Source organism: Rattus rattus, chromosome 3 (genome assembly GCF_011064425.1).
Source record: "Rattus rattus isolate New Zealand chromosome 3, Rrattus_CSIRO_v1, whole genome shotgun sequence".
NCBI classification, from domain to species: domain Eukaryota; kingdom Metazoa; phylum Chordata; class Mammalia; order Rodentia; family Muridae; genus Rattus; species Rattus rattus.
The window spans coordinates 179,306,255-179,323,163 of NC_046156.1; the positions used below are offsets into that span (position 1 = coordinate 179,306,255).

The 16,909-nt window shown below is 43.5% G+C and overlaps 1 protein-coding gene across 1 annotated transcript in view; it reads left to right on the forward strand.

Moving 5' to 3' along the window:
* Positions 1-2,923: 2,923 nt before the first annotated feature.
* Positions 2,924-16,909, forward strand: part of Emb (embigin) — a 47,547-nt gene continuing 33,561 nt past the window's right edge. Inside the window, exons 1-2 of the mRNA XM_032898860.1 lie at positions 2,924-3,264; positions 13,176-13,265. Of these exons, the coding sequence (XP_032754751.1) occupies positions 3,156-3,264; positions 13,176-13,265 (199 nt within the window). The 5' untranslated portion in view covers positions 2,924-3,155. The remainder of the gene's footprint in view (positions 3,265-13,175; positions 13,266-16,909) is intronic.

The window sequence follows — 16,909 nt, forward strand, 5'->3', positions numbered from 1 at the left end:
TGTGAAGAATAAGCCTCAAGCTCTCACTTGACTTTACCGAGAGGGGTTTAATCATTATGAAAATACATTTTCTGACTGCAAATGTAATTGTCCTTTCAGGAAGGAGTACGCGGGTGTCCCTCCCATGGGCTGCGGAAATGATGGGTCAACGAGTAGTTGGAGTTTTTCTGGGATCCTTAAGCTAGAAGAAATCTGTCTTCTGGAAAGAGATTTTACTCCGTTTAGACACCTTGTCAGACCACTTTACAGAAGAGGGAGACAGGATTGGTGTGAGCACCCCTCAAAGGGGCTACTTAATTATGCACACCTCCTGCTTTCTAGTTAACCCTATACCTGAAGCCAGGATGTTGAAGACAGACATAGTGGTCAGTGAATCTCTTTGCTCCCCTATCCAGTGTGACACCATTGACTGAAGATCCTTTCTCTGTTTTTCAGTTTAAACGACCTATTGAGGGCAGGACGCTGGCTTACCTTGCTGGGGTCACCAGAGCCCATGCTCTCTCTAACTGTAACTCTGAAAACAGGAAGAGTCTGTGGGTTTGCAGCCCACAGACAAATGACTGAGTTACTGTGTGTATCTTACTTTATGTGCAGTTCCTTTGGAGACATTCTCAGGAGACATTTTATACCACTTGTTTCATTTTTGTTCTTTCAAGATCAGCTTACAGGAGCTCTATTCTTTTTGATTGTTTGTTTCCGAGAGAGTTTCTCCCTGTAGCTCTGTCTGTCCTGGAACTAGCTATATAGGACCAGCTGGCTTGAACTCACAGAGATCCACCTGCCTCTGCCTCTAAAGTGCTGGGGTTAAAGGCATATGCCATCACCACAAGGCCAGAAGCCATTTTTTTTCCTGACATTTTTTTTTCATGTAATATGAACCCATGAACATGAATATATCATATATACATACCAATTAAAAGTTAACAGTGGCTCCCTGGAGTAAGCATTGTTCTCTTTTCAGTAGTTTAGACAATAAGGTAAGTTTTTTTTTGTTTGTTTGTTTGTTTTTTTTCTGTAAGAAGTATCTGTCCTTTTTGGGGAATCTTTTTTATTTCTGTTTTCATCTGATTTGAATTTATAATTCTCAAACCTCGATTTTAAAGAGGAAGAGGTCATGACATTATAGTAACGGTTCAGCCATTAAGAACTACTTTTCCAGAGAGGTAGGGGTTTGATCTTTTGCATCCATGTGATGGTTGAAACCATCTGCAACTCATGTTCTAGGGGATTCGTCGCCCTACTCTGTCTTCCATGGGCACCAGGCACACCTGTGATACAGGCCTACATGCAGGCAACCCCCTCTCCCACATACATAAAACGTATTTGCCGTGGTTGCCATGCTGTGGTATGGCACTCGGGGAGGCTGAGGTAGAGGAGTGGCATGAGCCCAGGCTAGCCTCAGCAACGCAGTTAGGTTAGGTCTAAAACACACCAAACAAAAAACCTTCAAAACAGACTGCCCTCCCTACAGCCCGGAAGTCTTTATTGTGTGGTAATATCCCACAAAGCAGGATGACAGAGAAAACTAGGGAGCCGCATGGAAGGGAAATGAGCCATTCGCCTGGAGTCTGAGGAAGCATCTTGCTAGGAGACCACAAGCATTCCATTACCGTTAATATTTGCTGTGTCACACAGAGACAATATCGTTTTCACATAGCCCTCAAACAACAATGTAAAGATCGCAATGTGTCGCTTTTCAGGCCTCAGTGTAAATGAGGCAACCTTTCTTCTTCTCCACGTATAAACCTGCAGTTTTCCAGGGATCTCACCTGAAACCCCATTCACAACTAAAGGAATGTCTTCACTGTCCAGTAGGACGCTTGCAGCCCGTGTTTTTGATCTTAATCAGATTGTAATTCCACGCAAGGCGCCACTGGAGCCATCCAATCACTTACCAAAAAAAGGGGGGGGGAGGTAAAGGTGTGTGGGGGCGGTTCTTAGCAGTCCTTTCAGTTGTAACTTGAGAGATACCAAAATGGTCTCTTTGGTTACTGTTAAAACACACCAGGAGAAACCCACACACCTGGTCTTGGTTGTGTCTTATTGTTTTAGTCCTCAGATTTAAATCTACTTTGAGAAGAAAAAAAAAACAAACCTTTTTTTTTAAAAATGTAAACTCCATCAGTGCTTCGTACCGTCTCATTCTTTAATTCCTTCCCGCAGTTTTACCTGGGTGGAGGTCCCTAAAGGACAAAGGGCTACTAAATAGAGGGCTGACTGCCGGCGCCTTAAGGCTCACGAGTTTTAACCTAGAATTCTTTGCGGCTGAATAGGAAAACAATTGTTTTTTAACTATCTCAATTTATTTGCTAGGACGGTAAGAAATTCCAACCTCCGGGCCCTCGTGGATAAGAGATAACATTGTATTCCACAATGTTTGACCAAGATGATTGACCTCCTTCAGCTTACACAGTATCCCCTTAACTTAGTTTTTGTTTCTTGAGCTCTTTGGCGCCAGGAAAGCTGTTGAGGCAAGCAAACAAAGGGAGACACAGTGCAGGGCCTTGGGACCTAAATCCAGAGGGAGCTGGTCAAACCTTCAGAGATTGGGGGGAGGGTATGCATGACTGATAGAGAGCTCCAAGAAACGTTAAGTACCGAGCTCAGGGCCACTGGATAGCACCTTCGGTCTGGTAAAAAGAAACCTTTGTCCATCCAAAGATGTACAGGGGCAGAACTATCCAGTCCTTTTCACCTGTCTCACCAAAGTAAATACGCGAACCCATCCAACCGATGGAAAGAACACTCTGTGGGGAGTTGCATCCAGTGCAGGAGGTGATGGGCTCGACACACCTGGCTGGCCTGCTGAGCTAGCTCCCTCCCTCCCCAACCTGGGCAAGTGGAGAGGATGGGGGCGGAGAGGATTCGGCGCCGGGGTTGCATAGCACATCCGGGCGCGCCGGCAGCGGGCTGCGGGCTGCATAATTGATGGAGGGCTGGCGCAACGCTGGGCCGGCCTCGGGTGCGCTGGGAGCGTCTCGGGGGTGGAGGCCAGGGCCACCGGGCCCCGCCCACTCTGCTTTTTCTCGCGCGTCCTGTCCCGGGGACCGGCAGTGGGCGCCCGGTTACCAGCAAGTGTACATAGGGACAAACGGAGACCGATCGCAGCAGGCTGAGGGTGCAGTAACGACCTCCTGGACCGACCCGCCCGCGCCATGCGCTCGCACACTGGCTTGAGGGCGCTTGTGGCGCCTGGTTGCTCGCTCCTCCTTCTCTATCTTCTGGCGGCGACGAGCCCGGATCGGGCTGTGGGCGATCCCGCAGGTGCTTGGGGTTCAGGGGCTGGCCCGGGGAGGGTGCTGGGGGTACACCGGAAGAGGCGCAGTGGCGGCGATCCTCCAGCCGGAGGACATCCCTTACGGCTCGCGTAGGGGCCGCGGGGATGCAGGCGCAGGCGGCTACGGAGCGGAGCCGGGGTGGCCTTTCATTGGCTGGGCGCAGGTTACCCTAGGAGGAAACGTGGGATCCCGGGTGGCTCCGCATCCGCAGGTTCTAGGGGTGATTCCATCCCAGTAAAGCCCAGTTTGATCCAGGGAGCTGGTACTGGGGCAGTGTCGGATTTTTCCTACGAAGTGAGCTAATAGAGTGCGTGGGTTCGTGCAAGGGATACTGGGGGTGGGGTGGGGTGGGGGACTCTGCTAGTGTGGCACGATTGAGTCCACATTCCCTGAGGCCAGCTCCCTTCACTAGAGGCCACAGGGAGGCTCTCGTATCACCTTTCCTCCTGGCAGGTGTTGACTTTGAGGATGTTTTTTAGGGCAGAGGGTAAAAATCGCCACAGCCGGCCAACTCAAGGAAATCCAGATAAGAAAGTGATACGTGTGTGTCGTCTTTACACCACGATCTTTATAAAAACATTTTTTGAGGGTGTTGGGTTGCATGCGTCTTTAAGGTATGTGGACAGGAGGATTTCCGTGAAAAACATGACCGGGTCAGGCTCTATTTTGCCATCCTAGCTCACCTGTTTATCCTTTCTCTGTTGCAAGCGATCCAATGCTTTTCAGTGCAAGTCCCTGTGGCTACAGAGGGTTCGCTCCCATCTAACTTCTCAAAACATTTGAAAGACTGGCCCATTGGGAACTAAATCCAGATATATTCCACACAAGGTTTTGAGCTACTATAAATTATTTCCATGAGTTTATAGCATGTAGATTGGTTGAACATAGTATAAACGAAAATAATCAGACACACACATACACACACACACACACACACACACACTGTTAACGTGGATTCCTCTAGTCTCTGGATTTTCTTGTTACACATTTGTTTTCCATCATAAGAATTTAGGAGAGGACTCCCTCCCCCTGCGCCCTTCCTAGGCCTACCTCATTCTTCTGTCCTCTTCTGTTTACCACTTGCTTCTGAAAAGTATAGCCTCCTTTTCTAACCTGCTTCTTTTTTCTTTCCCCTTCCCTTTCCTCTCCTTGCTCCTCCCCTCCCCCCTTCTTTTCCTTTCTCCCTCCTTCTGTCTTCCCTCTGCACTTCCCTCCCCTTTTGTCTTCCTCAGTTCTGTGAGCCTGGGCCTACGTGTACAAAAGCAACTCCACCATGGAGCTACAACTTTAGCCTACACCATTGTTTTGAGATTCAGTGTATTTTGGGTTAGTCCTAGAAGTTTTGCCTCTCCACTTGGTGGTGGTAGGAAATTCTTGGAGAGGTTTAAAAAGACTGATATCCAGGTCTTGCCCTAGAAACAAGTGATTCCTTTAGCATTGAAGTCAGCCTGGGCCTTAGTATTTTCGAAAATTCTGTGTGAGTCAAAGCAGGCTAAAATCACATGAGAGGACCCACAGGGTGTATTGTTAGATACTCTGCTGACGTCAGGTTGGAGTTAATGTACACCTGTTGCTTCTAAAGGGAAGAAACGAGGAAACAGACGAAGCTGTGAATAAATGAGTGTTGGGGAACGTGGTGGGGCTTCCTCAGGAGATCAGCTCAGGTGAAAGTTACAAAATGTGAAAGGCATCTGAATTCCCAGCACCGATTTGGCAGCTCACAACTGCAGTACCAGGGGATCCTTTTTTGATTCCCCCTTCTGGCCGCTTTGAGGAATTGAAATAGATGTAGGCAAAACACTCACAGACATAAAAATAAATAGATGGATAGATGAATGGGTAAGTAAATAAAGTGGTGAGGCCACTAAAACTCTTTCTAGATTCAGTATTTGAACGAGATTCATTATACTCTTTGCTAAAGAAATACAGCAAGGTTTACTGGATGTTTTTGTATTTAGACTTTGAACTACTAAGAAATAGGTGTTCTGCTAAAAGATCTGGGGGTCCATATCAATATCAATTTAAGATACTGTGCTAATATGCTATAGGAGGCGTGCACCAGGCACTGGACTATGCAATGTGTAGCCTGATGAATTAGATTTTATTTTCCCTGACTTTCAAAAGAGGAAGTTGAAAAGGGAATTCAGTTAAGCAATTGCCCAGTAGTTAGTTTAGTAGTAGAGCAGAAAGTTTAAAGTTAGTCTTTCTCCACAGCCCGTTCCCTCAAGCACAGTTCTCTCTGGGATAACTGGGTGTGCCCTCTAGAATTTAGAACACACCTACTTCTGTGAGTCTGTATCTGTGACGCAAACATGCATTTTTTTGGAGTCCTGGAATGAGGTCAAGGGTAAGGCCCAGGGGAGTGAGTGACTGGTTTCTTCAATGTTCTTTCTTAATATTTTTGTTGTTTTCTTTATTTTGTGTATATACATACATGTGTGCTCATGCATGGATCCAGCAAGGTACAAGTGATCATCAGAGGACAACTTGAAACTCATTTCTCTTCTACCTTGTGGGTTCTGGGAATTGAACTTAGGTCCTAAGGCTTGCCATTGGGTGCCTTAACCCGCTGAGCCATCTCAGCAGTCCGGGTTTCTCAATTAAATGAGAGTTCTAAAAATATCTTTGTAAAAGGAACAGGTAATCAGGAATATTTTGACATCATTATTAGTATTATCGTAAAAGTGGAGCAAACCGAGGTGATTTTTGTCTTTTGAAACCTTCTATGCTTCATTGATTAATTTTCTTCCCTATGAGACCCTATATTGCCCAGTAGTAAATAGTTGTTGGAATGAGTCTTACATGCCAACAGCTCCTGGCATTCTGTTTGTAGAAAACGCTAGCGGTTTTTGTCTCTAAAAGTATTTAAACTGGTTAAATGAAGAGATTTATTTTAAGCCCATCTTTTTTTGGTTTGTTTTTTTTTTTTTTCGGAGCTGGGGACCGAACCCAGGGCCTTGCGCTCGCTAGGCAAGCGCTCTACCGCTGAGCTAAATCCCCAACCCCCTTAAGCCCATCTTTAATTGGGATATTTCTGATGTTTAAAAATCTGGTCATAATTAAAATTACGTAAGCTTTTGTGAAGAATAGGTTCAACTTACTTTTCATCCTGGCACTCCATCACCCTACCCTAGCTCCTTCTCTTCGTATTTTCCTGAGTGGCCCTGTAGTAATAGAACAGAAGCAGGAGGGACCCTTACCTGGTGGGTAGAGCTAGAGGTACACATCCTAGTGAGGATGACTTCCCCCACAAAGGACAAATTGACGTTCGAGGGAAGATAGCTCGCCTGTGGGCTCAGAGCTGAGCAAGGTGACAAGGACTTCTACACAGGGGAATGTAGACAGGTAATATCTAACCCATGCTTCAGGGCAGACCAGTATAGAGGGTCAAGCCTGAGTGAGTGCAGAGTGCTGCTGTGTGGGGACAGATGTGGCAGCTCATAGTGGGATGCCATTTATACACACAGGAGTTGGTCACAGCACAGCCCCTGTGCTATGGAGCGGGTAGCCTGATGAGTTAGAGTCATCTTCTCTGACTTTAAAAGAGGAAGTTGGCTCTTCAGTTAAAGCAGTTAAAGGAAATCTGTCTGTCAAGGAAAGCAAGATGCAGGGTTTCCATTAGGGAAGAGGAAAATAAAGACCAGAGAATGAGCAGGGAAGGAAAAACTTTGATGTTCTCAGTGTGAATTATGACTATAAATCTCTGTCGCTTTATCTGTGTCACATACATACAAATACATGTACAATATATAATATGTATGATATGCATAGTATACATGTGTGCGTTTCATGTGATAAGTGTGGTGTGTGTGTGTGTGTGTGTGTGTGTGTGTGTGTGTGTGTGTGTGTGTGTGTGTTTGAGTGTACATGCACATACTGGTGGCTCTTTCCACTGGTTTCTAAACAGTAAGTGTACTTAATGCCTAGATGTTGGCTTCAAGCACTATTTTTAATAATGTTGGAGAAATGGCTTTTTTCAGAGCTGGGGTGGAGAAGTGAGTAGACCCGGGACATCCTGTGCGAGAAAGCAGTGAAGTACTTGAAGGATGATGAGTCATATCTGAGAGAGTCAGGAACCAACTTTAGGACAGATCTGGGGAAACAGCATCCAAGTAAATCCTAGTAACAGGTGATGGTGGTGTTGAGCCAGGAGGGTCTTGTTGTGTAGCCTGGGCTGGCCCTGCACTTATGATCCTTTCATATTAATCTCCTGAGTTCTATATTAATGATGACATTGTTAAACAATATTGGAATTCATGAGTCCAGATGGATAAATATTAATTAAACTAAGGGACCGTTTCCTGAAGCTCAAAGCACTTTGTAGTTGTAAAGGAATTTCCTAGAAAAATCTTATAAATTCCGTAGAAGAGTAACCTTACTCTGACCCAGCCCGTCTGTAGAGAGATGCTCACTGGAGAGAGACTTAGCAGGAGGGTGACATGAATGAAGCAGGAGGGTGACATGAGCTGGCAGGGCAGAAATGCCTGCTTCCTGAGTTCAGTGAAGCCTGGGATGCCGTGGGATGTTTCCTTTGCAGGAAAGACTCAGTAATGCCATAGAGAGGACTGATTTATCTTGTCAGCAACGTACCTCTCACATAGATCGGCGGAAAATGTCAGTTCTTGACATTTCCTATAAACCTGAGATTGTTTGAAGAAAAACAACATTAACTCCGCTTTTTCGGAGAAAGCTTATTTTACCACAGGGAGTCCATTAAAACAGTAGTTGAGCACTGATCATCTGTGTGTTTGGTACCTTTTTTTAAAAGTAAAAAAAATTATGTGTATGTGTGCATGTACCTGTGTGTGAATATATAGACCATTAGGTGCTGGTAGAGATGAGGAGTACGTGGTATTCCTTGGAACTCAACTCACAGGTGGCTTTAAGCCTTGGTATGGGTGCGAGGACCTGAGCCCAGGCCCTCTGCAGGAGCAGTAAGTGATCTTAGCTGTTGGGTGTCCCTTCAACTCCTGGTACTATTTTGTAAAGAATGTATCCTTAAACAGAAATAGATGTATAATGAGACTGACTGATCTCTCTCTCTCTCTCTCTCTCTCTCTCTCTCTCTCTCTCTCTCTGTGTGTGTGTGTGTGTGTGTGCATGTGTCTGTTTGTCTTAATTCCTTTTGGCTTCTTATATTTCACAATAACAAGGACAACCTTGTGATTCAACAACTCTGCACACATACACTAACATAGAAGGAAAAGAGAAAAGTCCTTTACAACAGTTTATTAAAAGTAAACCCCTTGAGGCGCCATGATCATTCAGGCGTGACAATATTTCTGTGATGTTACAAGAAGGAGGGACATCTTACAGATGGTACTCTTCATTTTAAGGGATATTTTCCCCCTGTTTTCTAAGTTACTGAGTTACGTTCACATAACTAATGTATCCATCTCAACCCAAGACAGAGTCTCCTCTGCTATTGTTTTTTTGGGGGGTGGGGGATACATGTCTGTGGTTGGCCTCAGACTCACTGGCAGCCAATGATGAAATTGAATTCCCGGTAGCCATGTGCCGAGATTACAGGCATTCGCCATCACATTCAGGCACAAACCCTTTTTTGGTCTTTCAGTTACACAAGTCAAGAACCTGAAATGGGATTTTGATGGATCTCAGTGCTCAGAGTGCCTTTGCCATATCATCTAGGGGCAAGGAGCAAGCCATAGCTGCTTTCCTGTACAGGCAGGGAGGCTGCTAGTCACCCGTGAAGACTGACTTAGTATCTGAGTATCTGTGCTTTCAGTTACTTGTGTGTAAACTGTGTAGAGCGGGCCAGGGGGTCACAGGCTTGTGTGCAGGTTAGGAAAAGCAGCACAGTGAATTAAGAACAGGGGTGGAGGCTCTGTCTCCTCAAAGCCACATTTAAATTTTGGTCTGGATAACGCTTGGCTGTAGGGCCGTTATTGGGGAATGTGTTAGGAGATTATATAAAAGTTCACATTTTGCTTGTCATTAAACTTTTATTTTTTTATCATCTCTTTTTTTTGTTTGTTTGTTTTTGTTTTTAAAGATTTATTTATTTATATGTAAGTTCACTGTAGCTGTCTTCAGACACACCAGAAGAGGGCATCAGATCTCATTACAGATGGTCGTGAGCCACCATGTGGTTGCTGGGAATTGAACTCAGGACCTCTGGAAGAGCAGTCAGTGCTCTTAACCACTGAGCCATCTCTCCAGCCCTTTTTATCATCTCTTAATGGCCTTCTTGTCTGGTAATTCTCATATTATCTGAAATATACTTGTTACCTGTCCGGAAGCCTATTCATCTTGACTTTTAAATGATACCATTGGAACAGTTCATTACAGCTCTTTCTTATTTTTATTTTCTCAACAAACTCTGGAATATAATGTCCACAATGCATAATAGGGGATAGGAAGGCTAGATACCTAGAACCCGGAAATGTAATTCCAAACGCATTGTTCATGAGCAGGGGTTTTACCTGGTAATACTCTGTTCTAAAGATGTAGTAAGTTACAACATGCAGTCCTGAGGTTACATTATAATATTGCTTCCATGAAGAAATATACCGTCACACTTAAGATTTATCACTAGTGTGTTTCTAAGTGGTAGTGCTTTTTGTTTTATAATTGCCTATTAATAGTACTGTATGTTAGGATGTTAAAATGAGGATCTATTAAAAATAATCTAAAGAGTGTATACTTGATAATAGTAATCAAGTATATAGGTGGGACGTAATACTAAATCACCACTTCCTTTTTGTGATACTGTGGCTTGAATACAGACATGCTAGACAAATGCTCTGCCACTGAGCTATTTCATTTTATACAAAAAGTATTAAATCTAAAACGTGAAAATGTAGTGAAGAGGACCCAGAGAGCTAGCTCTGCAGTTAAGAGAAGTGCACGGATCTTGCAGAGGAACCAGCTTTCTTCCCATCATCCATCTGGCTGCTCATGACCACCTGTAATCTCAGTGGGAGCTGATGCTGTACCGGTCTCCAGAGACTCCTGAGTGCATGTGATACACACATACTCAAAAAGGCACACATACATAGAAATACATTTAAAAAAATCTAGAGAAGACACAATGAAGAGATATTGGGAAAATATTCTCCTTTTTTCTAAGTATCGGGGCTAAACAGCATATTTTACACATGCTTAGAAGTGTCCTACTACTGACATAAATCCTTTTCTTCACTGCCTCCAAGTATTTGCCCAGGCAGGACTTGAATTTGCAATTCTCCTGCCTCAGCCTCGTCAATAACTGCACTGATCACAGTCCTGAATCACCAGGCCTGTAATCATCATATTTAGAGAAAATTGTTATTTTTGTAGGAGATGAAACTTATTTTTATTAAAGATTTTAAAGATTTATTTATTCATCATATATGACACACCCAAAGAGGGCATCAGATTTCATTACAGATGGTTGTGAGCCACCATGTGGTTGCCGGGATTTGAACTCAGGACCTCTGGAAAGCAGTCAGTGCTCTTAACCGCTGAGCCGTCTCTCCAGCCCATAAGATGAACTTGAATGAATTTATTTCCTTACTTAAATAAAAACAAGTCTTAAGACATTTCACTGTTTTCTAGCATTTCTTCTGCCTACCACCCTTCATAGTTTGCTTCTTTTAAACAAAACACAAAGTCCAGTCGATGAAAACTCAATATTTTTAGAAGGACTACAGCCCTTAGTTCATTTGATAGTGTTACCAGCATAACAGAAGGTTATAAGCCCTTCTATCCTAGCAAGATCTATTTTAATAGGTAATATGTGAAAAACACCCACATGGAAAACATTTTTCACTTCATGTAACCATAGGTAAAAAACAGGCCATCAGTCAGTTCTCTGAGGCAGTATCTTCATGCACCATCTCTCCTGCTGAGGGAAGAAGAAAAAAATCCTCTAATCTCTGGAACAACCACTAGTTGTTATTCTTTTATGTTGGTGTCTTGCCACTGCCTGTAAGAGAAAGCCAGGTGGAAAATGTCCAGAAATGATTAAGAAGAGGGTGATTGTAATACGTGGAAGAATGCGTGTTTTAAACTTGGCACCATCTCCAAATATTTATGTGACTTCTAATCCCCTCCCCCCTTCCCCCAAGAATTGATATTTACGGTAAAGACATTGCCATCAAAGCACTGAGCTGTTTCGACCCCATTCTGATAGTTCAGGTCACAAGCCACTGGCCCAGCTTGGCTTGGGACATGCACTTCTTACCTCTCCATTTTATTTTTCTTTTTCGTGACTCAGCCTGATCCTCTCAGGGACACATCCAGACCACATCTATTGGAGTCCCCCTCTGCCAATTTCTGCTGCACACACATGCTTGCTAAATCACCCCCTGGCTGCCAGCTATCCTCATAGAAGCAGAGAGGTCTCCAGGCTCACTTCTCTGATTACAGAAAACGCTCAAATAGAACTCACTTTTACTCTTCAGGCGTCCCCTCCTCTGCTTTTATACCGTAGCGTCTGTTCATCCTGCTTCTTAAAGGAATTCTTTTGCATGCTCAGCCGTAGGTAGCACCTGATAAAGATCCATGCTTGAGCTGGCAAAGGCGGTGCACTCTTTTTTAAGCCCAGCACTCAGGAGGTAGATGCAGGCTGAGTTCTTTAGTTTAAGGCCAGCCTGGTCTACAGATCGAGTTCTAGGACAGCCAAAGCTACCACAGAGAAACCCTTTCTTGAAAAATCAAAAGATTGATGGTTTAATGAAGATGTGGCATTAGCACTCAGGTATTATCAGGGTTTTTTTGTTTGTTTGTTTGTTTGTTTGTTGTTTTTAAATATATGAACTGGTAGTTAGAAGTGGCTGAAACAGCTAGTATGTTCTGGAACTCTCCAGATTCTCTTGTGTCAGGTGGCCTGCTCTTTTTCCCTCTCTTATTTTTCTTTCAGCTTTCGTGAGCTAAGGTTTTTATCCAGCTTCAGCGTTAGATTCCCCTTTGCCTTCCTTTTTCTAATGTAGATCCCAGATAGGTTCTTTCATAGTTGGACCCTGGAGATAAAAAGGGAAATTACGCCAGCCCCGATCTCCTGACTATGATCTCATTCCCTTTCTAGAGTTGGTTTTATAGTTGGTAACGTGTGAAAGACACAGGCTTGGGACCATTAATACCAGGCATAAGCTCCTCTCTGATGTTTTAGTGACTCTCAATCAACTGTGACCCAAATTGATCAATTGTTAGCTTTTAGGGATCCACATACCCCACCTCCTACTCCTTGTCAGCACACACTGTATCCAGGCGCTTTTATCCTTACTTGGTTAAGTGGGGTCAGAATAAAAATGTCACAAAGTCCCTCCCCCCCCTTTTCAGTTGTTGTCACTCTCTTCTGACTGGCCGTGTGAATCATAATAATGATCATCAGACTGAGTGAGTTTGCCCCTCCGTAAAGGGCTCCCTGTTTCAGTGATAGGCTACGTGACGAGAAATCAGACAGTGGCCAGCAGGCTAGGAAAGGAGGACTTCCAAATAAGGGGATACATGCTTGGCAACATTCAAGGTCACATGGCTGTCACATGATTTGCTTTCCTACCCATTTTTTCCTTCCTAAGGAGCACTGAGTGGTGAGTTGCTTGAACCTACCCCTTATGTGCTGTGCTTAAGAATGGGAATGAATAATTTTTATTAGGAAAAGAATGTTGACTAGACCCCTTTATCATATGTGTGTTATGTATGCTATATATGTATATATATGCATCTATATGCTATATATCTATGCTAAAAGATATATATACACACATACACAAGCACACACATAACATGTTAATACAACACACAACACCCATTCAAACTCTGGCCATTAGGCTACGTAGCACGCACCTGTATCCACTATGCCAGCTACCTGGCCAGCCCTAAACCATTTTTCAAATAGTCACCTAGTCTTGGTGAGGGTATCTAAAATGTAACCACACATAATTTGTCTTACAGATTCAGCGTTTACAAGTCTACCTGTTCGAGAGAAAATGATGGCTAAGTATGCAAATCTGTCCTTGGAGACCTATAATATCTCACTGACAGGTAAGTGGGTCACGTCTCTAAATGCCAAAATAAGTCTTAAAAGGTGTGAAAATAAGTCATGGCTTTGGTCTTTTCCCAGCTTGGGTTTTCAATAGGCCAAATGATTGTAGAATTTTTAAATTAATAAGAGCAGACTGTTCTGGTAAAAACAAAACAAACAAACAAAAAAACCATTACAACAGCACAATTAGAGTCTAAGCTCTTTCAACCTGTTTATTACATTAGGAACTAGTATTTTACTCTTTTTAAAATGTCGTATGCAGTTTTTGACTATTTCCCCAGTCTTTTGAACTGTTTCTCTACTCTTTGTTTCATGTGACTAGACAAACAGTGTACAGGGCAGATTTTCCAAGCCAATGACAGTATGTGAGGAGGTTTTTGTGTTGTTCTTTATTTGTTTGTGTGTTTGGATAGACATTGTTGAAAACTTTGTGCAACCCTTTGTTATCCCCAGATGTTCATATTACAGCATTTGGGATTTATTCTTGTAAAAATCAAATCTGTATTCTTGTGTTGTTATTTGCTCTGTGTGTGCACACATACACACAATATTCTAGCTGTTGATTGCCTCTGTGAGATGAACCTCTTGTTTGAGAAGGATCCAGGGGAGAATTCTTTGGCCAGTCTCACAGAGTGGATTTCAGGACGTAAGTCTCACTCAGCAGAGTCTGGTGCCTGGAAATCAAGGATTAATGCTCAAGGGTACAACAAGAAATACCTTATTAACTAAAACCATGCTGGGTATTTACATAACCTACAGGAGGCTTAACTCTTAGCTACTCTTTATTCTTGTAGCTCAACTGAAACCAGATTCCTGCTCTCACTGAAAGAACCGTTGTTCATGCTGCCCGTTATTTACTGCCTCGATTTGTGCATATCACTTCTGTGTACCTAGCTATTTGTCCATCTTCCCTCTTAAAGATCCTGCTAGACTGCCTGTCTTCCCCATAAAAGAAAGCCTTGTTTGCATGGAGACACTTGAAGAGTTGGGGTTGGGAGCTTTTCTTCGGTTGCCACAGTCCTTATGAAGTAAAGCTTTTATAAAGGTCTGAATCGATGTTTACTTAAGAGAAACAGAGATCTGACACTAATTTTGGCACGCCCAGTCTCTGAGCTGTGGGTGCATCTCCTGCGGCCTTACTGCTCTCATGCTGGGAGCTACATGTATTGGTACATGGAATTTAAATTTGAACCACAGGCATCTCACTTCCAGCACACTTTTTAAAGAACCATCTCATGAAAATGATCTTCAATCTCACTTGCCGCATCTCCGTAACGATGGCATTAGAGGTTATGGGCCTAATGGCTGGAGTTTGCGTTTTTCCATGAAGGATACATTTTTGCCAATAATTATTTCAACATCACCCTTGTCAATAATACGGCATCTCCCTCTCGTAGCTTCTTTTGTTTTATTTTTTCCCCTCTGGCCACTTTGGAAATTGATATTTCTATTGGCTTAATGTATTTTTTTTTTGGTAGAGAGAGTCAAGCATAATACATTAGCTACAAATCCTGGGTCACAATGCCAACTTTGGCTGCACTCTATAAATGTACTTAATGAGAAAGGGAAACGTGGCCTTGTGCCTGGGAGAATGGACAGACGTAGCATTTGGTTTAAAGATAGAACAAGAACAACAGGATTACTTTTTTAAAAACGTAAAATGTTTTGTTTTTTTTTTTTTCATTTGCTTGAGAAAGTCGTGGTGTTGACTGTGTGCCTTACATCTTTTTTTTTTTTCTTAATAGGATTTAGCCTCCATTCTTTGAGGTGAACACTGTTATTATTTCAGTTTGTAGTTGAAAACAGAGACACATACAGAGGATGAGGGAACTGACCAATCCCAAGCGGGAACTGGCTTTTTGAACCCAGGCATTCTGGCGCCAGGGTCTGTGCTAGGCCAAAAAATCTTCTTAAGGCCAAATTATTCATTTCTTTTAGCCGTGTCACTAGAACAACTCTGCTTGTTACTAAGGTGAATGATAGAGTGGCTTTGAAGTGACATTCAAAATCTATGGAAATAAGGTCAGATTAAATGCTTTAACCCTAACTAGGTTAAGTTTAGAGACTGTATTTCCTGAATAGTGAGTTCGTGGATGTGTCATTGATGGTCCTAAAGAGAGAAAAACATCTTTCCCTCTCTCTGCTATCACTGGGGTTTTTTAAACGAATCTTTTGATACTGGACTATTTGGCAGTCCTTGCTTCTATTACTGTAATTAGAATGTTTCTATATTGTTACTTCCAGTGTTTTCTCTTCTGGACATTGTACTGTTGTTAGTGTGTCAATGTTGTGGTTTAAACAACGAGATCAGTGGGTCACTTTGTTCATCAGCCTGGTGACGCACAGATGAGGGTTTGCATTGCTGGCCCAACCCATACTGTGTTTACCAGCCGAGCTGTGAGCAGCTGACCTGGCAAGGTCCCCAGAAGGGAAAGAGGAAGCAGAAGCTGGAGGTGCACTATGCTAATTTAGCTGCCCTAAGGTTTGGTAATGTCACTAGAGATGATGAAATGCAGCCTCGTTGCCTAGCCACAGGCAGGCCGGACCTCTCAGGTTGTAGGGTCAGGAGCTTGAGCAAATGGACCCGTGTGTGTGTGTGTGTGTGTGTGTGTGTGTGTGTGTGTGTGTGTGTTCCTGTGAAACTGCTCTCCTAGCCCTCTTGCCAGTCTCCTGGATTGCTTGCCACAGGGAAGAAAGATCCTAGAATGCTCTAGTGGCCTGAAGCAGTTAGTGATATTTTTAGGATCTAGTTGTCAAGCATTACATAAAAACTGGTCATGTACAAAGAAGCAAACTGTCAGTGAGCATTGACATTCACAAGAAGTGAAAGAGGAAACAGGACACAGTCCACTAGAGCACCGGACAAGACAGAAGCAGCAGGCAGCCCTTGCCTTCCAACCAGGGTCCAGCAGAAATATTAGCATTGTTGACTAGAGAGCTCTGTGAAAGTCTGTGTACTGCAGCACTGTAGGCTGCGTAATGGCATCTTAGACCTTTATGCTGAAGATGCGAGGTCATGTGTTCTTGGGGGATAAATTTGTCTTCTTTGTGTTGCATAGAACAGAGGAGCTCTGTGTCTTAGTGTCTTGTCACTAAGGTGGAGTACCTGAAGCCATCTACTCTTGAAGAGGAGGTTGATTTACTCAAAGTTTTAGAAGTTCAAAACCCAAATAACTTCCGGTCTCTAGTCAGTGTCCGTGAGAGATGGTGAAGCCATGTGGGAGGAAGCATCATTCTGTCTTGAATCTGGAGGTAGGGAGAGCTGTGTTCGAGCAGGCTGACGGCTTGACTTCTTTTGTCAAGAGCTACTTAATCCCACTGTGGGGCTTCTAGTGATCTGAGGACCACAGATTAAGTCCCACGTCTTTTTTGGTGTTTGTTTATTTTGATGGGTTTTTTTGAGTCAGGGTTTCTCTGTATAGCCCTGGCTACCTCTGGAACTTGCTCTGTAAGACAGGATAAGCCTCGAATTCAGATCTGCCTGCCTTTGCCTTCCCAGTAGGGGATGTGTCCTTGTGTTCAGGCCATGATGTTTTAGGTTTTAGAGTCCTACAGGACACAGCTGTGACCACACGCAAGGCAGGAATAGTAACTAGGAGTCCCAGAAAGCTGATCCTTCCTGGGTGGACACACAGTGGAAGGT